The 25000-nt window shown below is 34.9% G+C and overlaps 1 protein-coding gene across 1 annotated transcript in view; it reads right to left on the reverse strand.

The window, feature by feature from the left end:
* LOC149772462 (glutaredoxin-3-like) overlaps positions 1 to 22298 on the reverse strand; it is a 64971-nt gene extending 42673 nt beyond the window's left edge. Inside the window, exons 1-5 of the mRNA XM_089947781.1 lie at positions 22181 to 22298; positions 15053 to 15167; positions 10606 to 10680; positions 8001 to 8120; positions 5242 to 5326 (exon numbers count right to left, since the gene is read on the reverse strand). Of these exons, the coding sequence (XP_089803907.1) occupies positions 5242 to 5326; positions 8001 to 8120; positions 10606 to 10680; positions 15053 to 15167; positions 22181 to 22245 (460 nt within the window). The 5' untranslated portion in view covers positions 22246 to 22298. The remainder of the gene's footprint in view (positions 1 to 5241; positions 5327 to 8000; positions 8121 to 10605; positions 10681 to 15052; positions 15168 to 22180) is intronic.
* Between the last annotated feature and the right edge of the window lie 2702 nt (positions 22299 to 25000).

The following is a 25000-nucleotide window of genomic DNA, read 5'->3' on the forward strand; positions in this document are numbered from 1 at the left end:
TTGGTATCCACTTCACAGTTTTATTCATGACACTTTACTGATTTTACCTGTACAGAACAACATTTGGCCATTCATACAGTCAGGTAACATTGTCTTAAAATGGATATTGTAGGATCTACTTCATAAGTAATAATAATAATAATGAGGACTTTGTATAGCACCTAATCTTTAGAAGCTCTAAGCGCTTTACCACATTAGACAACACCTGTAAAATAAAAAACATATAATGATATGATTACAAAAACAAACACCATGAAATTAGAAAACATTAAAAAACATGCTGAGAATATATAAGGTAGGAAACATTACTAGGTCTTTAAGTTTGTTCTTGCAGTCAAAATAAGTGAGTTTTGAGAGTCCTCCTGAATGTGATCAGCATGTCTTTGTGTCTCAGTCCAGTGGGCAATTCATTCCACGTTGCTGGGCCCTGGTATGCAAAAGAACGCTGTCCATATGACTTTGTTTTCATAGTGGGAATAATGAGTATACGATTGTCAGAAGAGGATCGTAAGTATCTTGCTGGTGTGTACACATGGGTGAGGTCAGATAGGTATGTTGGACTAGAGTCCAACAGTGAAATGTAGCACAGAGAACACATTTTGTGTTTGATTCTGGATTAAATGGATAGCCAGTGTGGGTACAGAGCAGCGGGGAGGTGTGCTCTGATCGTGGTACTCTAAGTATGATCCGAGCATCTGTGTTTTGAACTTTTTGAAGTTTCTGGAGTAGGTATTGAGATGAACCAGACAACTGAGTTACAATAGTCCAGTCTTCAAAGTACTAATGAACACACAAGTGTTTTAGTGGCATCAATTGAAAGATATTTGCGAATTGAGCTGATGCGTCTCAGCTCAAGATATACAGCCTTGCATATGCTCATGACATGTTGGTGCAATGTGAGAGTACTGTCAGAGTAACACCTAGGTTTCATACTGATTGTGTGAATTTAATGTTGGTGTTGCTGATATTTATTGTTTGAGGTAAAGGATGTGAATGAGAAAGTCTTGGTGTTGTGATCAGAATGGCCTCAGTTTTATCATCATTCATCTGCAGCTTGTTACATGTCACCCATGATGTCACATCAGAAATGCACCTCTCTACACCTTGCATGGTAGCATCAACTTCAGTTGGGTGGCTAGATTTGTATATTTGGGTGTCATCAGCGTACAATTGGTGAGACACTGGATGATGATCTATGACACTTGAGAGCGACTGAGTGTATAGAATGAACAGAACAGGTTCAAGAACAGACCCCTGTGGAACACCACAACATAGATCAACTGGGTTGGAGTGTATTCCATTTGCAGATACAATTTGTGTCCTGTTGACCAAGTAGGACTTGAACCACAGTAAGGCTGTATCATGAATGCCAGATACATGCTGGAGACGGTGAAGTAATATATCATGGTATGTTGTGTCAAATGCTGCAGAAAAATCAAGAATGGTGAGGACTGTAATCTTTACGCTGTCTAACGCAGAGAGAATGTCATTAACTAGTTTTAAAAGAGTAGTTTCAGTACTGTGGCAAGGGCAATATGCAGACAGTACATTGCTAAAAAGATTTTTGATATGAATGGGAGATTAGAAACTGGGCGGTAGTTCTTTAAATCGTTATGGTCTAGTGTTGGTTTCTTAAGCAAAGGCTTTACAATGGCAGTTTTGAAAAATGATGGGAATTTGCCAGATGAGAGAGAGGTATTAATATCATCAGTTAGTGAAGGCAATACTGGATCTAAGCACTCAAGCAGCAGTGATGTTGGAACTGGATCAAGTTCACATGACTTTGGTGCACTCTTCATCACGACTGTACAAACAAAATCTATAGAGACAGGTTCAAATGCTGTTAATGGTTGCCACTCAAATTCTGTATCCCAACTGTATGGTGACGACGAGTCAATTGAAATTGTGGTGTCAAGCTTATCTCTAATGGTTTGTACTCTGTCACGGAAGAAATTTGCAAACATGTCCAGAAGGTTGACTGGAGAGAAGGTAGTTGGAAGTGGTGTAGATTTGTTCAACAATGATGCTTCAGTGCCTTCATTTTTTTCATAGTTACTATAAGCAGAACATTGGTGATTTTACATGTATATGCAACCAATTAGCTTCTCATACAGGTAACATTTTACTAAAATTAATATTTTAGCATCCACTTTAAGAGTATTAATAGCAACACTCTAATATCTACCTGTACAGACCAGGTATGGCCTTTCACTGGCAACTGTCACATTGTGCAGCTCTGCATTAGCACTCCAGTGTTCAGGAGGATATAATGTCTATTTTTGTTTATAGAAGTAGACCACTGACAAGACCAGACAGACAAACACTCTATATGTGTAGCTTACTCCAGCTGTCATTCTATAATACATGCCAAACTTGCATATTATGGACAGAAGTCAATAGGCAACAGTTCCAGGAGTAATAAAGGCACAGATGCATACACTGTGAGGGATGAAGACATCATCAGCCTGCACACAAGGGTTTGAAACCATATCATTTGCTGGGAGTGAGATGAAGAGCATCAGAACCTTTTCACATATCAGAATTATGCATCGGTTACATGGATCAATTATCTCATACACCATCCCAACCTCACAAATTGGAAAATGCCATGCCAGAAAAGATAGCCCTGTTTCCTCATTATCAAACTCAGCCATATACCTCAGGCTGTAATGAGCCATGACTACTATCAAACATACAGTTATGTTCCACAAGTCCCATAGTTCTGCTAGGCACTTCCTACACATGATGCCCAGCTTAGTGCCTCTGTACCCATGAACCCAGTTTATACAGCCATCTAACCTGCATAGTGCTGTTGGGCACTTTTTAAGCATGATGTCCAGTATATGCAGACACTCTCATGGATCAGTCTAAGCTGCAAAGTGCTGCTAAGCACTTCTTGCAAAGGACATACTTTTGATTAAGCATATTCTAAGAAATGTTCCAACAAAGTTTGATTGAAATTGGCTCGTTCCAAAGAAGATGTTGAAAATATGTTGACACATGATGAATGATGGTTGACACAATCCAGATGGACAGCCCTGGTGACCTAATAGTTATAAAGTCCACCTCAGATGCAGGAGGTTGCAGGTTCAACCCCGGCTGGGTCATACCAAAGACTTATAAAAATGGTACTATCATTGCAATATGACTGAAAGATTCTTAAAGCTATATTAAAATTCCAAAACACACAAGCTTGGTCAATGATGTCATCTAGTACTGGAAATAAGACAAACTCAGGATCTCATCAATCTGACATCTTTACTAAATTTAAAGTTATCTTGTGGAAACCAAAGTCTGGATGACAAGCAATCAGGGGCCATAACTCGACCAAATGAGACTAAACCATAAAGACACATGCAATTCTATGTGACAAAGTTCATACCAAATTGCATCAGAATTGGTAGAATGGATTTTTTTTATAGCTATGCCAGTTATAAGCAACATCCCATTCAAGAAGTGAAGTTAACTGTGAAGAACCATAACTCCATCCAAAACGTAGTTGATGAGACAAAGTCCATAAAGGCACATAAAGATTTATGAGACAATGTACACAACATTTCTGAAACAGAATATTTTGAATGGTTCCTGATCAGTTCTGGTTGCAAAGATCTACTGTACTTGAGATGTATTATTGATGAAGAAAGGGCAATAACTCCATCAAAACTGGAACAAAACTCCACAGGACATTTATATACAATAGGCATTTCACGTATCACAATGCCATCCAATTATGAGTAAGGATTGCACATGAATACTGGCTACAAGATATGTGAATGAATACACTGATGAACAGATGGACAAACACACAAGGCAAGTGCTAGAGAGTTTATACATCTCAATGCATGGTTGTAATAAATAAGAATCCATACAGTTCCTGATTTTAAAACAAATTGCACTTTCTTGGCATTATGCAGTATATCCAAACACATGACAAATAATTGCCAGAATTAGCCAATGTCGTTCTGCTCTAAAATAGTGGTATTTACTTTTTGAAATTAGAGGTTATAGAGTTAAGGTTTTAATTTATTTTTACCCACTGTAAACAATTTAGATATCAATTCAATCAAGCATTATTCTCTCTTGCCTACATACCATTTTAATATACAGACTTGATCTGGTGTATTAAACAGCTGACCAGTTTGTATTTCTATATCACACACTCAGATTTGAACTTTTTTTAGGCGCCTTCTTTAACATCTGTGCTTATCTTTATGCATTGATAAATTCATAAATTCCTGTTCATTTTGAATTTCATTCATACAATAAAGCTCTAAATATTTTGTATGGAGTTAGGGGTAAAATATCTCATCTGAATATGTCTTGACCTAATGGCCTTGATGTGCCCCCATGCAATATCAAACTCATTCTTTCTACAGACTCAGAACAAAACATGAATGCTGTTTTGTTTATTTTTCATACTAATGCCCTCAGACACTTTGTTGCAAGCAGGAAATCACAAGTTACTTTTCCCCTTTCTAGACAGCATTATATGCAGCACACCTGCATGTGTTAATTCATATGATAATGTGTCCTTGGATCAAAATAAGATAGCATTAGAATAAAATGCATTGTAGAAAATAAGATATTCTGTTCGAGTTTCGACACAAAAAATTTATAAAAATAAAAGCAGGTTTAAATGAAGTAAAATAAAAAAATTCCATTTGTTCAAAATTCTGTCTGTCAAAAGCAATCATAATTCAAAAGAAAATTTTACTGAGGTATGGATTGAATTTTAAATAAATTCTAACGGATTCATTCAAACATGTATTTATCAATGCACAATGCCATCATTTTTTATGTTGTAGACCATATACTTTGTAGTGCAGCAATTGTGGTTACACAGTCTTGGCAATTCAAGGCACATGATAGTATCAAATTACTTTTAACACTGTGAACAATCACAATATGCCACCATCTGACCTGTCAAGAATGTGTCTGTATAAACTGAAAGAACTTGTGTAAAATAAGTAGATAAATAAATTTATGTTGTCAATTACTGGATAAATTATTACAAATATCCAAGTAAAGGAAATTAAAGTGGAACAAATCCATACTCAATAGTCATAAGTAATTTTCATGTTTTTGTAAGTAAAACAAACATTAAAAAACTCACATATCAAACCAGACATAATCACCCCAATTAGGAATAAATAAGAAATAATCCCATGACAAATGATTCAAGAATTAGGTAATAGTATAAAGTATAAAGTAATGGAATAAAGAGACAGAGAGACAAAATACCACATCTAGGCTCTGCTGGTGTCCCTTTCATAAACAGCATCACAGGGGCAGCCTCAATCAACTTCTTTAATCTGGTGTTTAGATCCTGGAAAATCCAACAATACATGCACATGGTTCATAATGATATTTCAAAGGGAAATTCAAGCACTTTCAATGACAAAAATGTCATTTTAAAGAACTAAAATTAAGTGTGAATAAACTTAGGAAGAATGTTAAATTATGGCATGTACAGTCCACAAAATATCAAAGTAAGTATTTCATCTTATTTTTTTTAAAGTAGGCCCAGGTGAACACATTGCAGCTCAAGGGGGTTTTGGAATACGGGGGTAAAGGTGCAGTCATCTCATTACATTAGCTTGGAGACAGCTCTGGTGGCCTTGTGGTTAGAGTGTCCACCTCAAATGCCAAAGGTAGTGGGTTTGAATCCCAGCCAAGTCATACCAAAGACTTATAAAAATGGTACTAGCAGCTGCCTCGCTAGGCGCTCAGCATTAATAGGTTAGTGTTAGTACTTGTCAGCCTGGTATCAGGATAATCTGACTAGGTGGGACATCATGCTACATGTCTGCAGCATGCTACCCCAGTGCTAGACATCACTATATACTGTCACACTGTAGACATCAAAGTGATATGACAGAAAAATTGCTAAAGCTACTTTAAAAATCCAAATCACACACACACACACACGCACACATTAGTCTAAGATATAGCAGACTCATTTGCCTGAGTTTCTAATTTCTTCTTAATGTTTAATTCTCGTTATGCTTTTCACTCATGCCATAAGTCTTCGAAATAATTTTACTCACTGATCCATCTGAAGTTAATTTTGATCAACAAATTCCTAGTTACACCGAGGATGGGGACCTTACGCACATATCCACCTGAGGTTACTCTTGATCATCAACAAGTCCCTAGTTACACTGATGCTGGGGATCTTACGCACCGATCCAGCTGAGGTTACTTTGATCAACAAGTCCCTAGTTACACTGATGCTGGGGATCTTATGTACCTATCCAGCTGAGGTTACTTTTGATCAACAACAAGTCCCTAGTTACACTGATGCTGGGGATTTTATGAGCTTAGGACAAATGCATTGACATTTTAGCAGTTGCAAGATCCTAGCAATATTGCACTTCTACAGTACTTCATCAATTGTAACTAAACACATAATACTGTACAAGCAATCTTCTACACATTTCAAGTGCTTATAGGTTCAACAGTACCATAACTGTACCATTCTGAGGCTTTTATTTTTGAGTACCTTGATCAGTTAGCAAGTCCACGGTAGTGTGCTCACTATCAGAATGACAAGCTGACCGCAGCTACTTCATCCAATGACTACAATCAGTCACAACACAGTTCTTTGTTCATCCCTTGTCATTATTCTTAATTATTCTTATACAAAGTGTGGAGGTGTGCTGTATTACTGGTATACCAGTTTATCACACATTTATTTCTGGTGGTATATACCATGGTACTTTTTCAATGTATCAATTTTGGTAGTTTCTGTCATTAAGGATTCTACAGAAACAGACCTCAAATTCACAAAGTTTTCATGCTACCCACCAAATTTCAAGCACTTTTGAAGATTGTGTCAACCCCTATGCACAAACTAGGACAACTTAAAACTTAAAGTCTATGAATAAATGAACTTGAGATAAACGATGATTCAAATCTTGTAATGAAAGGTTCACATGCTTTCATCACAAAAGAATGCTAAATAATATAAAGGCCGATTCTTTTCTGCCAAAGTAAATAATTTGAAACAAATATCCAAGATTTTCAAAACAATTTCACTAATGTTAAACAACTGAACAATCAAATGGAACCATTAAACATGTATAAATCCCAAACTAGAAGCTATGTTTCAATTTCATAAATCTTTAAGACCAAAGCACTTAAACTGGTCAAACTTTTATCTTTCGAAAGAAATTTTATAGAACGAAATTGAGAGAAATTATCTCCATGACAACCCTGATAAACAGGTTTACTTCAATTTTCCTTTAGCAGTTTGCAAATAATCAGTAGTCAGAATTTGTGCTAAATTGTGGATAAGATTTTACTCTAAAATGAGAGGTTTTATTGTTACTATTCTATGGTCTTAATCTAAGTAACCGAAAAATCAAAACCAACAAGTTTTGTGTAATTCAACAAACAATTTATTTCCCTGTACAAAGTGAAAATTTTAAAGGAACTTACGATATTGTGAATTAAATTCCAAATAGTCCTAAATGTTCACAAGTCCAAAAGAACAGGATATTCTGAATGAATTCCAACAATCTTGAATGTGCTGATGTACTAATAGTCTTGAATGAGTTGATGTACCAATAGTCTTAATGGACCACAATGACAAAATCCAAAATGAATTTGAATGAGTCCATCACAAGTCCAAAGGAAAAGAATATTCTGAATGAATTCCAACAGTCTTGAATGTGCTGATGTACTAATAGTCGTGAATGAGTACTTAATTCCAATTATTACAATGCCCAGGATATGTATCACAAATTGGCTTTAAGACCAGTCTAAGTTTGTAAATAAGGTTAGACATCGAACTCAAATATCAACAAGTACATAATGTAAACTAAATATGCATAACATTATGAAACTGAGACCTGTCACTAGAAACCAGACAGTCAAGTAAATAATTCCATCCAGCCATAAATAAATAATCACCAATAAATCAGCCCTATCACAGAGTTCTTATGGCATAAAGCAAAAGACTGATAAGTGTAAGTAAGATAAAGGATACTAGACCATACCTCTTTGGGCTGAGGTGCTGGTTCTGAGGTTGTCACAGATGAGGTTAAGGCAAGGACTTTCAGTTTCTTGGTCAGCTCACCAGCATTGGCACCATCCAGCCTGTCCACCTCCTTCTGATTCTGAAACAGAAACCTCATAGTCCAGAGGCATATTCTGTTAGTTGAAACTGGAAGAAATCCCCCATAATCATGCAAAATATTGGAGTTAATCAGTACAGCCCTTATACATAATACAGCTCTACCCCATCATATTGCCTTTCATTATAGTGTGATTCCAGATTTAACATGGAAATACAGTAGATTTGCTTATAAAAATTAGTCACATTGGTCTTAAACAGCCATCTTTGTGAACTCAAAAAGTGGCTTCTTAAGTAGATTCCTAAATGGGGCTAATTCCAACAATAATATGCTGAAAGGGACCTCAGAAAAGTGAATGCATACAACAGGTGGTACAGGCAAAAGAAACCATAGCTTTGACTGTAATTTCTTTTACCCTATATGCATTTATGAGACCATTTCATTCAAACTGGATTTTGCCAAACCTTGTTGCTACAATCAACACTGTTTTTCTGTCTTTTATTAGTCATTTGAATAATCAAGTATTATTTTCAGTATCAGACTATATGATGGAAGATATTGTCAAGGTTGCAAATCAAATGAGCCAAGTAGTCCATTATGGTGTCATGCACAATAAGCCAATTATTTCTGGGCTAGTAGTAAATTTTCCAAGTGACCTAATGTAGTTCAGATGTAAAAACCCCAATCACTTATAACATAATCATGTCTCATATCTACCTACTGTTATTTGTTTATCAGGACAGCCAATCAGTATACCGGCAACATCTGTATCTGACTTTCACGCAAAATATAAATGACATAATGCTCAAGTAGTCGAGACCTGCAGGACAGGAACTTCTCATATATAAGTATGAAGTCTTTGTTATTATACAAAAGTTTTAGTTGAGACAGCAAATAAGGTTGAAGAAATTTGACATTCAAACATTTAACTCTAAAACGGAACATTGTTTACAATGATGAAATATGCTTTCTGCTTACACTGGCAAGACCAGCAAGATAGGAATTCCTAGCATGTCAACATATCAACTTTAGTCCTATTGTAATATTATACCAAAGTTACACCTAAATGCATCCATGAATTTAGAAGAAATGTACTTTTAAACAATTTTAACACAAAACTCTGACATCCTTCACAATCATGAACCAATCTTTCTTCTACAGCTGGTGAGAAAAGCATGATATGAAGTCTTATCATATCAGTGTATAAACTTTAGACCCAATGTAAATAAAATGTAGGTCACAGTGACATTCCTCAGTGGTATGAGTGTGGCACTAACAAATATAGATACCATCATATATTTTGATGATTCTTTTATGAATAGAACTTGATAAATAAAATAAAACCACAAAATTTAACCAAAGTCTGTGACGCATGAAATGAAGGTAATTGTTACCTACATTTGTGGTGAGGGTGTAGTACTCATCAAGATGCATCCCCTCACCAACGTTCAGGACTCCAGGTATAACTATTTATACAGTGCGCAAAAACCTGAGCTAAATTCAAAAACTTAACCAAGAATGTATGTACAATTTTGGCTCCCACAGTCCCATTTCTTGTGAACAATGCTATGAAAACCACTCCAAACTGTTGTATATCACTTAGAAAAACAGGAATGGTTGACATTCATTGAGGGCATACACACATGCATGCTTATATCTTTGCAGACACTGGCGCATCAAAGAGGGGAGATGAAAAGTAACAGCGCAAGAAAGTCAATGTACTGAGAATACTGACAGTTTGGTGTGTTGAAGTGATACTAAATTACTGAGGGTCAGATGCAACAACAGAACTCCTTGTCTTCTGTTGCAAACACACTGCTCTTAATAATCTTTGTTTTCTTCTAGATTTTCTTTTCTTTGTATGTTACTACAGAATTTATAGTAACACTGAAAACATTTTGATTTCCTTGTAAAAGTATTTTCCAGTATTGTTGCATTGATTACCATACTAAGGGAGATAGATACTATAAGGTATTATCATTTACCTAAATTTTAGTTGTCTCCCTTGACATTTAAATAGAACAATGCCAGTTTATCTACATACATTGTTAATAAATTTAGTCAGATCTTTTCTAACTAACATTAGTATTACAAACTATATTTAGTAAAAGAAAACGGAGGATATGTCAGAGGCATACTGGACATGAACTTCTTCTCAGCCAAACATGAGAAAAAATATAATGGCCTGAAAATCTAATCAGTTAATTTATATATGCATATAAACATGCCTACTGGAATTCATCTATCTGCCTTCACTGATTTTACACAATCACGCAAACAAATGTTGTTTTTTTTAATCCAACAGGACTTGGTTCAAAAATATCAAGAAAAAAAGTAAAATGCTATAATGGACCCAAAAAAGAGATTTCAACATCTTCATACAAATATGCATTTTAAATTTAAATTTTCTCTGTTCAAATATCATAAGATACAGCTCTTTAACAATATTTCTAACATGGGTGTGTAATACACAGGATTTCTTCTATCCAAGATGAATGATAAATATTTAAAAATTGGATGCACTCACTTTTATGAATATGAAAGTTGGCACTGCTGAGATGTTGTACCTCTCCGATATAACTGGCACATCCTCTGCTTCTAGCTGAAATAGAAAAGTACAACAACTCAGGTACTGACATTCCACCACCTGTCTGTAATAAATATAACTTATATTTACTTCATCTATTTTATACTGAAAGAATGCCATTTAAAACATCTGGGAAACAAAAATGTTATGAATGTGTACACTATATGCAAAATCACTTCAGGCCATCACAGTTTCCACTGTAAACACAAACAATAATTTTGATACAAGCAACAAGGGATCAGAGTTCTCAGTAGGATTTTAATGCTGGACATCTAATGCTACTTTTTCCAAAAAGAAAGAGTCCAATATATAGAAAACTGTTCACTAAATAACATAACTGACAGCCCATAACTAGAAAATGAAAATGGTTAGAACATTCATCTTGGATGTGAGAGGTCACAGGTTTGAACCCCGACAGAGTCATAGAAAAGACTTTTAAAAATGGTACAAGCAACTGCCTCACTTTGTGCTCAGCATTATGAGGTTAGTGTTAGGACTGGTTGGCTTTGAGTTAGGATAATGTGATTAGGTGGGACATGATTCAACATGTCTGTGGCATGATGCCCCAGTGATGGACATCAATATAAACTGCCACAATGCAGATACTGTAGCAATATGACTGAAAAATTGTTAAAGCCACATTAAAAGAATGAAGGTCTTGGAAGTGGAAAGCTCTGGGAATACCTGTATCCTACCATATGCTAATTGCTGGCTAAAGAAAACAAACTATTGCAATCTGTTTGAGTGAGTACTGGGTACTACAAATAACTTTAAATCTGACCAATCGATAGTACTGATTCTGATTTTGTGGTCCTAGCAGCTGGGCTATGCCCCATATTCACCAAAAAGCTCAATGTTATTTCAAATTACTGAAGAGGAGAGGAGCCAAGGTAATTTTTTTTAAGCAAATAGAAAAACATCTGCTAACAGTGTTAAAAGAAACATTTTCTAGACACGATCTTTTAACAAATCCTCAACTTAAATGCCACTTGCAGAGATACTGCCAGAATGTTATCTAAAGGGGAAAAGTACACCCCTCCCTGTCACAAAAAATGGGGGGGTTAGAACAAAAAGAAGGGGGAAGAGGAAACAGCCATATTTACCTAACACTTCAATATCCATCTCTTTTTCTTCCTGCTACACTGTTAAACCCTATTGAAATCAAAATCTTTAAATGATGATGCCTCTAGTTGTATAAGCATTAATCTCTTGATTTTTTCTAAGCTTAATATGTTCCTTATCTGTGTATGAATATTGTTTTGTACTGAGAACCCCTTTACAGTCTGCTATCTGAACAGGCATATAAATAAATAACTTAGCCAGCTTGATCAAGTTTGAAAACTGTTCTTTATGGTTGTTATGTACAATTTTCCACAGGTATCGTCTTTTGGATACTTCTGCTACAACATAAGATTTTTCACTAACAAGCTCAGCAAAGTTTAACTTTCTTGAATTAGCACTCTAATGGCTACAAAGCCAGCTTTACTGTTCCATAATGCTGTAATAGGATTTTAAGTCCATTAATGTCATAGTCTACTCGTTCAGAGTTACCCTGATCAAATAAAAATCTTTACTTCTTAATTTCATTTTCAGATTCTTACTTATTAGATTTATTGTAACCATAATGCTAGGTCTATATGGTTTTATAGCACATAATCCCACAGGGCTAAATTGTGACAAGAAACGATAAGTGCGCTCAATTTTTCAATTGTCTGTATTTTAACTGATCTTTTTGTTGGCTTTATGTACAATTAATTTTGAAGCACCACTGAAAGGAGGGACTGACTGGTATGCCATCTGTTTTGTCCATACAACATGTACATCGGACTTGTATTCAACACCATTTCTGGGATCAAAATCATACAGTGGTTATCTCCATTAACACTTTCACATCTCCAATAATCTGATACACTTCCTTACCTTAAAAATAAATTGACACCATCAGTGACTATGATCAGCCAGTATTTGCCAAACACAATTGTCATCTAAAGATGAACCACATTGTGAATCTGCCATTTTGGGTCTTCTAGATAACCCATATAATAAATGCACATTTTGAAAGCTTCACTGATGCAAGGTACAAACTATAACAGAATGCTTTTTATGGCCCAATGTGCCCATCAGATTTAGTTTAACAACCATACATGTCAAGCCAAAGAATCTAGATGTATAAACAGTTACAAAAAATATGTTGTGACAAGTACTACAATATTTATACTAGCTTGACTTATGTTGCAACATGCACTTTAAGGTGAACAGCTGTATAAAATTGTATACTGTGCAGAGTACATATTCATATGTGTAACTTGAAACTAATTTTGCAGGAGTTATCACAATTCATCACTTTCCAAGTGCACAATTTCATAAAAATTATGCACAAATCAAACAATCACAAACCCTGGGAGCATCTTTGCACTTGCCCTACCAAGCCATACTTGTCTCTGATTATTTTGACACAATGCTGAAACTGTTATACTTTAAATTAAAAAGATATAAAAATGCTTTAAATTGCATAATTTTCGGTGTACACTTGCAGGTCATTATAGTGTCAGGGCTCTCAACAGTTTCAGGATCAGGAGTCCTGGACTCTTCACTCATGGAGTCCTCTGCCTATTTCTGAGAGTCCCCAGACAGGAAAATGAAAACTAGTCCAAATCACATATACTGAAGTCCCAGTTATTATTATTATTATGGCATATCGGTGATTTTATAGTACTATTCAATTCAAACTGAGAAAGATTAGATTACTTTCATGACTTAAATGCATGCCAATTTAAACACTTTTAAAACAAAAAAGGGCATTTGTTTACCTGCCATAAAAATCACAAATGATTACATACACATGCAAGAGAACATTGGTTTCTTTGAAGTCAAACTGAGAAGGATTAACTAAAAGAACTGAATTGAACAATTAGTCAATGTGATTTCAAGCCTGTTTACCCAAGTCTAGTCATTAGCTACTTAACACACCAGCAATGGCTGACCAAAACTATAAAAAGAAAATTGGTTCTGGTTAAAATATGGTGCATTACTGGAATGCATTATATGAAGAAAATATTTTTTCAACAAGAATTTCATGTGTATTTAATGCCGAAGATTTGGTCCCTGAGTGCCCCAAGTGTACTTCCCAAAATATTGTGTGACTGTGTGTACTAAAAATTTAATTTTATGTCATCAAAAGAAAAGTTTTTTCCTGGTCCTGATGGAAAATGGTTCTCAACAGTTTTGTTTTATTGAACGCTACAAAACATTTGTTACCCCATAAAAGTTTAAAACAGAAATTAAATGTCTTTTTCTTATATCAGCAGAATCTGTAGATTCTAATTTCATTATCAGTTAGTATCAAAGTAATGCAGTTGTGCCACTATTACAGAAAATACTCATGAATCAGATATATATATATATCAATAGAACCAACAGCTACCAACTCTTAAAACTAAGTAGATTAAAATGCAATGTAATTATCTCAGTTCAATTAGGATGAAAGTGTTGTACCTGAGGCTTTAATAAGTCTTGAATCTCCCAGCTTAATTGTCAAATAAATATATATTTAATGCTTGATACATTCAATAAGTGACACAGCACTAAGTTTACATGAGCAAAGGGCAACTTCTTATTAATCATGCAGGACAAGAGACTACTAATTATATGCAACCAATGACAACCAGAACAGACATAGTACTGTTCCCTAAAAACTGGTCATGTGCATTGCTTAATTATGTACCCACAGTGTATCACTTTCAATATAATTAAGCTGATTGTCTTCATAAGATGGAGGAACCTAGAAACAGACACACAGAAGGGGCTCAATATCAGTAATTTATTAGTGTTTTTGAAGAAAAATTTTAAAAAATTCAGTGTGCACAAGGTTACTTTCAGACAAATTAGACACCAGTTTTTCTGACAAGCCTGATGGACAACTCATTCAGCATATGGCTGAGGCCCAATCATGAATTATTGGGGCCCAGGGCACTGGGCAACATAATTTGATGAGCTCAGGATTAACATCCAGCTATGCAAACAAAATTTCAAATGCATTTAAATGATAACAGTTATTTCATTTTTACACACCTTGGGGGCTAAATGGTAAATATTACTCAATTATTATTACATCATTAATGTATTATTAAAATTCAAAACATTTTCTTTTACAGATAGAGTTTCTTGCAGATGAATATAAATGTTTCTTTCATACTGTATGGATGATATATTGGCAGGTAACTATATACTTTATTAAAACAAACGTTTCAACTTGTCTTTGACTGCCAGAAAATGTTATTTTCTGACAATGTCAGGCTTGAAAGGAAGATCTCGAAGACAAATACAAATAAGCAAATCATTGTTATAAGTTCTTTTTCAAAAATTATATTATCTGTGTAAAACTCACAATTAAAAACTTGCAGTGGATAAACTGTGTGTCTTTTGCCAATTCTTTCAGGACATCATTCATCTGTTGACACTGCGGTGCCCAGTTTGCAGAGAAATGAACCACAAATACATGGCTGAAATTACATACAGTGATTTAACAAGGATGCAATAAAAATGTATATACATTTCACAAATTTCTCAAAAATAAAATTGTTTAATATCTAAACTTCAGTGTTTTAATGTACCTTCTGTGACATGTCCAGTATAGTATAGGTATTTAAACATACAGACAGACAACCACAATTCTTTACTTCAATTTGCTGCCAATATCATACATGTACAATAAAGATGGAGTATAACATTTCACAAGGCACTGGGCTGTTTGATTTTCCTTCTGTTTGTTTTTAACACAGGGTGCTATTATGCAGTATCTAGGTATAACATGCATGTGGGAGAGTATATACATAGTAACAGTTGTCAATTAAGTTCTTGGATAATACTTTTTCTTTTTTTCTGAGAATAATAAAGTTTAATATCCATGGTCACATTCCTAATTATATATACAATTATGTATACACATACATGCATACACACACACACACATATATATATATATATATATATATATATATATATATATATATATATATACATACATATCAAAGTCTTTGTTATAATATTTACAATATTTAATTTGTTACAGCATTTGATTTGTGTGGTTCATCAAAGAAAATTAGCCCAATTATAATGTCAATTATAATTATAATGGTTTTATCACCGGGCACATAAAAGTCATAAAGACTGTGGTGATCATTTAAATAACAAAGCCTGATAGAGGTGGCAGGTAACAGGAACAATCAAAAGTATACATGTACCTCATTCACTTGAGGCATAGCAAAGATGTGAGGTAACAAAAACCTGACACAAAATTGCACATCATTCATGATTATTAACCTAGAATCACATATTGTTGGTTTCGTGCAACTCAAATTTGAAAGAAATACTTTGTTTTGTATATATTTCCAAATAATTTAGAAATATCCTTGAGCTAACATTCTATACCTTGCATAATTGAGTACAGCTGGAAGTAAATCTCTCTTGTGTTCCAGCCGTATTAATGATCTCTATACCTTGGAAGTCATTACAAAAACAATTAGTGGGAAATAATTGTATTGTCAGCAAGATATTGTTTGTGATATTAGTGTTTGCCAGAAAGCAATCAATTATTCTGCTGCTGGAAATGATAAGGAGAGTGTAATGATTTATTATCAACTGGTGTACCTAGGGCCAGCAAAGTTCTGGATGGTATTGCACACATTATACTGTACCCACCAGTTCAGAGTGACACACCTGATATTCTTTATAAGCATTTGATATTACACTGACAATCATATCAGGAAAAAAAATTAAAGATAAATTAAAACTTATGACCATTCATATCCTCTTTCAGGCTGGTACATGTACATGCAAGATTATACTTCCAAATACTGGTAAAAACTGGTTAACTTCTTGTATGTCTAATGCCATTGCCATATACATCAATATCTACTGAAAGCATGGAGCTCATTTGATCCACAAACCCTATAGCACCATTCACTCAATCTTGGCACTATATCCAAAAGACCAAACTCCTTTGAATAAGAAGTGTTCAGCCATCTATAAGCTCCAGTGTGATAATTTTAGAAAAGACCATTTTTGGGAAACCAGTAAAAGCCTAGAGATCTATAAGCTCCAGTGTGATAATTTTAGAAAAGACTATTTTTGGAAAACCAGTAGAAGTCTAGAGATCTATAAGCTCCAGTGTGATAATTCTAGAAAAGACCAATTTTGGGAAACCAGTAGAAGCCTAGAGACAATAGTTAAATAAAGAGTCATAGACATCAGCTGGTGAACAAAATAATTAATGCATACTGTTTCTTGCAATAACATCACAGTACTCTGTAGAGAAGATAATACACTTGACTCCAGTCCAGAAGTCCTTCCTCTGATGAAGGCCTTGTGATGAGGCTGAAAGCTAAGGAGTCGTTATGCCACAGAAAGGTATCTATTCTTAGTTTCATAGCCTTATGGCTTGCAACCTCTACACCATACCACTCATAATTTTTGTTGGAATCTATTTTCACATTTCAATTTACAGCAGATAAAAATATTTAATAACATATTCAGAAACAGACATTAAACATATCATTTTTCTTCTTGGTCTTTGAAAAGTTGCCTTTTTAAATAGTAGCAATAGTAGAAGTTGCTGCTGTTGTTGTGTTCTTGGTATAAAATAAAAACAGGTTTTTTTTCAATGACAAGTTTTTAATATAAAACAAATTTATATGTTCATTCATTGAAGATGCATCTCTCCCATGATAAGTCATTTACAACAGGGTTCAAAATCATACACTGCACTATAAACGAGGGTGCAAGTTATTGAGGCACCTCCAAAAAATAAGAAGTTGTGCAATCTCTGCTCAAAAAATTACAGGAGGGGAGAACTCATTAACCTCTGGAGGTTTTTGTCATTTCTGCCTGAAACGCGAGTAAGAAAGACATTTTGGGGGCTATTTCTGAACACATCCTAATAAATCGTCTTCCAAGAGATTTCTGGTTAACCTAATGCCTAGTTGTGTTAAAAACGTCATTTTTCATTGGCTATTTCTCTTGTGCATGAGCAAAAGGGTAAAAGTTGGAGTTCTTTATTTTCTGTAAAGGTTAGCCTGTACGTGTGCAGTTCAGACTGGTTTGCTTTAGATCTGAGGCTAAAAGTCTAAAGTCCGAACACAAAATCGGATTCTGACAACAGGCAAATTGTTTGTGGAAAAAAATCTGGTCCCAAGAAATCTATTTGTCCCTCTGTATTTTGTACTGTAACCAGAAAGTCCAGATTATATGGTATCACTGTAGGGTGACATCTGTCTACCTTCCTATAATACCACCCACTTTAGTGTATCTTAAATGACCTTGCTGCTACAGAGCTTGGAAGTAGGGTACCACCTCCTGAAGTGTAAACGAGGCACCAGGGGTTAATGAGTTAATGGTTGAATACTTGCTTTATAATCATTTTGAAAATAAATGTCAATAAAGTGCTTCTTCTAACGTAGTTGTTTGTTATTCTGTGTAAATTACATTTATTTTCAAAATGCAGAACATCTGAATGATCGTTAACATTATTCCAACTGGTTTCAAGAACCTTCACATGAATGCGAAAAGATCTGTGTATTACGTCACTGAATTTTGTTTTATGTTGATTAGTCTGGATCCCTTCTTATTTATGGTTGAGCAGAGTTTGAAGAAGGGAGTCTAAAAAGCAGGGGAGCAGATTAACCATCGATACACCAAGAAACAAGACTACTTTTTCAAAAAACTTGCAACATTTACTTTGTGTAACAATTGTATATGTCAAACCAAATCTTTGAACCTTTTCAGTTAGTAAAATAATGATGCCATGACTTCACTGCAAGTAATAGTGAAACTTCTTCTCATCCTTGAGGTTCTCTACCAATTCAGGATTTTTCTGAAATTTACTTCTCCACATTGATCTGTATCTTTGAAAAAAAGTTCTTTATTTCAAAAGGTATTCATTTCACCTGGTTGCCTTGCTATATTTGAGCACATTTATGATTGAGTAGCTTAATTTAAGGAGGTCTAATTAAATTAAGTACACAATACTATTTATAAGTGTTCAATTGATCAGTTGAAATGAGTTTATGCAACATATGACCGGGGCTGCTAGGCCTTATACATGCAGGACTTGCATGCCTCTTAATATTTCTTTTATTTCACAGCCTTTATTTGATACAAACAAAGCAATTAATGTGAGAATAGAAAGGAGACCAGATTTTAATTCAGTGCAACAATACAAATACTTCTGCAAGTCAGCTATCAAAACACAGTTGGCACTTATTTAGGTTCTTAGAGAAATGCTTGAGGACATGGCTTGAGATTGACACATTTTATGTTTGACATGGTTCCCAAGCTTTTCTAAAGAAAATATCCAGATCGTTTCCAGAGTTTTTCCAGAATGAAATTACTTTTTTCAAGGTTCACATATGACTATTACTGGATGGAATTAAACAACATTTTATATTACAAAACATGCATTTTCTAAATCTAAAAATGTTTCTCTTTCAAGGCTCTCCAAAAACATCAAAGTCAGAAAAGATGATCATGTACAAAACCACAAAATGTATCACATGAAACAAGTTTGATTATATTCCAGCAAATTGGCATGTAAAGTCATTTCAGTGTACAGAATAAAAATTCAAACTATTTTTCTGCTTTATATTGCTAAGTGGAAACAACATAATGAATATAAACTAAGTTTTGTTTCCTTTCAAACCTTTAATTCTAGAGAATACTATAGAAAAATACATATGCATCTCATAGAATGTAACATTTCCGTTTACAGTATATATATAAAAAACAATAAACGCAAATAATTAGAATCTTGTCTTGTAACTAAGAGTTTAACCCTGAATTTATATGTGCCAATAAAATTCCAAACAAGATTTTTCAAACAACCTATTCTCCTTAAGATAATCTGGTTAAAAATCCATCATTTAAAAAACATTTTCAAAAGGGTTGATTTAAATTTTGACAAAAGACCTTCAAAATTATATTTCAAAGTTTAAATTACCACTTGTGATCTAAATTTTCATCAAGTTCAACAAATAAAGGTAATCTTTTTTTCTAACTTAAAAAATGGGATTTATGCTGACTGCAATATAAGCAGGTTTACAAATTATCAGGGCAGAAATTATTGAGGTAGTAGTGTATTAAAAATTAAGGCTACTTTATAACAGTACTGTTTGCTACATACTAGTATGTTTGGAATAAAGGTGCCCTAAGATTATGTGGTACAACTAGTTAGTTCCACATCAAATTATACTTCCATTTTTTAAAGGAAATGAATCATTGCAGCACATTAGCCAAGCAGACACAAGTGAAAAAAATAGCGAATATTTACTAAATAAAAGCAGGAAATAACCATGCCATGTTTAGAAACATGACTTGCTTTGTCTAGTATTTCAGGTTAAACCAAGTATATCTTGTTCAAGACCATATTTATTTTGAAAAATTTTGTCAAATGTAATTACAAACATATGATTTGAGGGGAGTAATCAGAAAGCATGAGCTTTTTAGAGCACTGACTCCCAAAAGCATACCTTGGCAAATGAATCTAATGGTCACATGTTGAATATACATGACAGAAAGCACAAAGGGGATGCTCACCAGTTATTATGTACTTTTGAGAGAGTGACGCATGTAAGATGAAGTTGTTTGCATTTTAAACATGCACAATGGAGAGAATGTTGGCATATCTCTATGCTACTTTCATGTAATGTGGATGAAATATCTTTGGATATTATAGTCATGGAAATTGTACATCATCTAAGCACACTGCTAACTAAAGTGACTGCTCCCTTGAGCTAAAAAAGATCAGCCTGAATTAATCTTAAGTACACTATCTTTAGCAGTCTTAAGTACACTATCTTTAGCACCTATTAAAATTGGGAAAATGTATTATGTGCAGCTAGACAATACCAGCTTCTGAAAGTGCAATGGATGAATTACCAAATATATAAAATGTAAAAAAAAGTTATCAGCTCTTTTTTTTACAATTTACCTCTGAAGTCCAGGAAATGAAAATGACCAAGTGGAGCTAGCATTTTTTGGAAATGTGCACATCTGATGTAAGGCCAAGATGTATACTCTATAACCCATATTACACCCATCAATCATACACCAAAATAAAGGGAATTAAAGGTTCTTGGAACAATACCTAAGATATACAAGGTCTTTTTTAAATAGCCAGTATAACCAGTGAAGAAACTTGGGAAAGTCTTTAACTTTAAAGTTCTAACCCTATACAAAATACAAACGTGTAGAGTGTCACCAAAATGTTTTATTGACCATTACCAATATGTATGTCAACTGTCCAACAAAAAAATATACATCCTTCATTATGAAACGGAAATTGTCTGCTCTTATGTCAACTTTTTGAAAATGCAAGTTTTGGTGAATTCCAAATAATTACTGGGTACATGCTAGGGGGTGAATCTGGTGAAATAGTCTATGAGACTGCATCAAAATAGGCCATCCAAATTTCCTCGGACCATTGCCACCTCAATAGGATAAATGGACATTTATGTTGAGGTGATGGTTCAGTCAAGTGCCTATCGAAAAGTTGGAATCCACCATCAATGTGCCGTGTGGCATAATGTAGTCATTCATCAGTAGACCTAACAAACTTTGAATAATTTTACATCATTTAAGTCATACCTGCATAAAATAGAGAGGGCAATACTTTAATTGCTGAGAAAGTGTGAGTATTATTCTTCTTATATGTTTGATATGCTAACAAATGAGATGAAACTACAGCATTTATGAAATTTGACCTGGTACTCACCATTTACATTACTAGTCACATGACTGAGCAAATCTCACAACCTTCATGTCCATGACATTGGAAGTCCAACAGTCATGTGATATCAACAATAAACCCCTTCAGATGCTGTTGTGCAAAAATTGTGAAATATTAAATTAAAGTCAAATACTGTTTGTAACTGAACGAAAGGACACATAATTATCAAAATAAGTATTCCTTGAGAAATGACCAGTAACTTTTCATTGTCTCAGCAAAGTCGGATTCATCAAGCAGAGAGCACATTTCAATGCAGTAGTCAAGTGATACCACAAAACCATCACTGACACATTGTCTGTTCTTGGTGAACATTTCTCCACCAGTCTCTGATCATTGTTTCCTGAATAAAAATGTTGAAACTCCTTTTGACTCTGCTCTATGCCCCATCAAAAATGGGCAAAAACAATAATGGGGTGGTAAGGTCTGAGGAAACTCAATCTACAAAATAACATTACATGGTTGTAAATTTTGCGACTCAGTTGTCTTTTTCAAATTATATATAATCATGCGTTCGCGCCATCGTAATCTTTTGAAATTATGCCAGAATCCCAGTGGTCCTAATTAAAGCTATGATTATTCAAGCGATGATTAATTAAGCATATGCATTTGATTTTGAGAAAAGTACATGTCCTCGAAAATACATAACACTAATTCAAACTATCATGGTAGTGATTTCATTAATAATACTTCGATATTTTCTACATCTGTAACGATAACTGGACAATGATAAGTAACCTTCCGCCTTCCTTGATAGTGTCATCGAACTGCGTCTCGTCTTGGATGCTTAAAACTTGCGTCATCTTGACAATGTTCGACGATAACGATAACAACGATGAAGACCAGCTACATTGGGGTTCCGAAATTTAAGTTGGCACACATACCGAAATATTGACAAGAATAAGAGCGCATATTCCATCTCAGATAACCAATAATAATAATAATAATAATAATAATAATAATGATAATAATAATAATAAATCATTCAGTATACATTCACAGTGTGAATTTTGTTCCTCTTCTTTTTCTTCTTTTACTTGTCACAATTCCAAGGAGATTTTATTAGTTTTTATTTCAGAATGATATGAAGGTGAATGTTTTGATTGGTTGCCTACTTAAATTTATGATGGTCCATAGTCAGAAGAGTTTACCAACATAAAAGAAATTCTGCTTTTGAATTCATTATGCAAAGCGTCTGTTTTTCTTTAACAAGATTTTTATATCATCACATAATGGCAATACATTTTTTTATATAATTAAACATTTAAAACTGTATAGGTCAAGATTAAATTATGTTAAGTTGAAACTGACAGATTAAAGCTTGAACAACAGCAAGAAAAATGATCTAAATTCATGCTGAATAACTATACCACTGACAATATTATTGTATATCATGTGCCCACTTGCATAATATAAGGGGCAAACCTATGGTGTCATCCTCTGTGTGTACGTGTATATATATATATATATATATATATATATATATATATATATATATATATATATATATATATATATATATATATACATTGTTACAAGTTATGAGTCTATGCTCAGAGACTTAAAATATTAAGTAAATGAAAAGACTGAAAGACAACAGGCTTTGTAAAGTTTAACAAATAATTTATTTCCTTATAATACAAAGTGAAAATGAGATAAAACAACTTATGGTGTTGCAAATTAAATCCCAAAGTAATCCAAGAATTACACACACATGTCCTAATAATATAAAGTCCTGAATAAAACTTGGTGCAAGTCCCAAAGAGATCCAAAACTGAAGGCCATGATGTGTCTGTTATTATTATGGAGTGCTGATGTATCAACAGTCTTTTGTTGAATCACAGTAATATAATTCCAGGTTTGAACATATTATAAATTCTAGTGAATGTCTTTATCCAAGAATGTTATCAGTGTACTTTTGTATTTCCAGAGAAAATAATCACTTGAATTCAATAATTTGACGATGCATGCATGCATGCATGCATCCATCCATCCATCCATCCATACATACATACATACATACATACATACATACATACATGATGATCATGTTCATCCATCAGTGCCAATGAGGACCATTTAATGTCATCGATTCACTGGGGGTGGGTCCGGAGATGGCTGATCAGTCCGATCCAGGCCCGGAAGGGTGTTGCAGTAGGGACATGGATGTACAGGTTACGACCGGGAGTTGCAGATCTGCTGTTCCTGGATTTGCGCAGATCATGTTTTTCAGCTTTGTCCATCAGTCTTTTTCTGCTCAAAGGCTGCCACACCAGCAATGACTTGACTGCGCAATGCAGATCAGTTAGCAGCGACACTCTCCCAGCTGTCAGGATCAATGCCTAGGTTCTTCAGTGAAGCCTTGAGGGTGACCTTGTACCTCTTTTTTTGACCACTGTGAGATCTGTTGCCTTGGTGTAGCTCTCCATAGAAGACCTTCTTAGGTAGGCATTCTACCGGCATGCAGACAACATGGCCAGCCCATCGGAGTTGTGCCTTGCACAGCATTGTGTGGATACTTGTCATGCAGGCATTAGTGAGCGCCTCTGTGTTTGGTACCTTGTCCTGCCATCTGATTTTCAGTAGTTTTCTCAGGGAGCTCATATGGAAGTGGTTCAGTTGTTTTTAAACTTGGCAGCTATACACAGTCCATGTCTCGTAAGTATAGAGGAGGATGGGGAGAACAACTGCTGAGTAGACTTTGAGTTTGGTGGCAAGCTTGATGCCTCTCCTATCCCAGACATTTGAGCAGGGTCTGCCAAATGCTATGATTGGCTTTGGCAATCCTGGTGTTGACCTCATCGTCCATATGGACTGCTTGTGAAAGGGTGCTGCCGAGGTATGTGAACCTGTCTACATTTTTGAGCTTTTGGTTTTGACAATGATGAATGGTTCCAGGTAATCTTTTCCAGGAGCTGGCTGATGCAGAACTTTGGTCTTGTTGGTAGAGATGGTGAGTCCAAATTTGGTTCACACTGTGGAAAAAAAGTTCCATGCTCTGTTGCATGCTTGCCTCCATGCTGGAGTTAAGGGCACAGTCATCTGCAAACAGCAGGTTGGGTATGTTCTCAATTTGAACTTTGGTTTTGGCTTGAAGCCTCCTTAGGTTGAACAACTTCCCATCCAGACGGTATCAGAGACCTACTCCAACATCACTGTCCTTGAAAGCATCCATCAACATTGCAGAGAACATGAGGCTGAAGAGAGTGGAGGCTAAGATGCATCCGTGTTTCACACCATTCGTAACTGCAAAGGGTTTGGAATAGTTACCCTGGTCCTGGACTCTGGCAAGCATGCAATCATGAAACTGCCACACCATTTCAATGAAGACTTCTGGACATCCAAATTTGGCCATGATCTTCCAGAGGCCTTCTCGGCTGACAGTGTTGAATGCCTTAGTCAGGTCCACGAAGGTGGTGTATAGCTGGACATTTTGCTCAAGACACTTTTCTTGCATCTGCCTGGCAGCAAAGATCATGTCAATGGTGCCTCTCTCCTTTCTGAAGCCACGCTGACCTTTTGGCAGTAGGCCGTGATCAAGGTGTTCTGTGAGTCTGT

This window comes from Sinohyriopsis cumingii, unplaced genomic scaffold, assembly GCF_028554795.1.
Source record: "Sinohyriopsis cumingii isolate HCF-2022 unplaced genomic scaffold, ASM2855479v2 utg001460l, whole genome shotgun sequence".
NCBI classification, from domain to species: Eukaryota; Metazoa; Mollusca; class Bivalvia; order Unionida; family Unionidae; genus Sinohyriopsis; species Sinohyriopsis cumingii.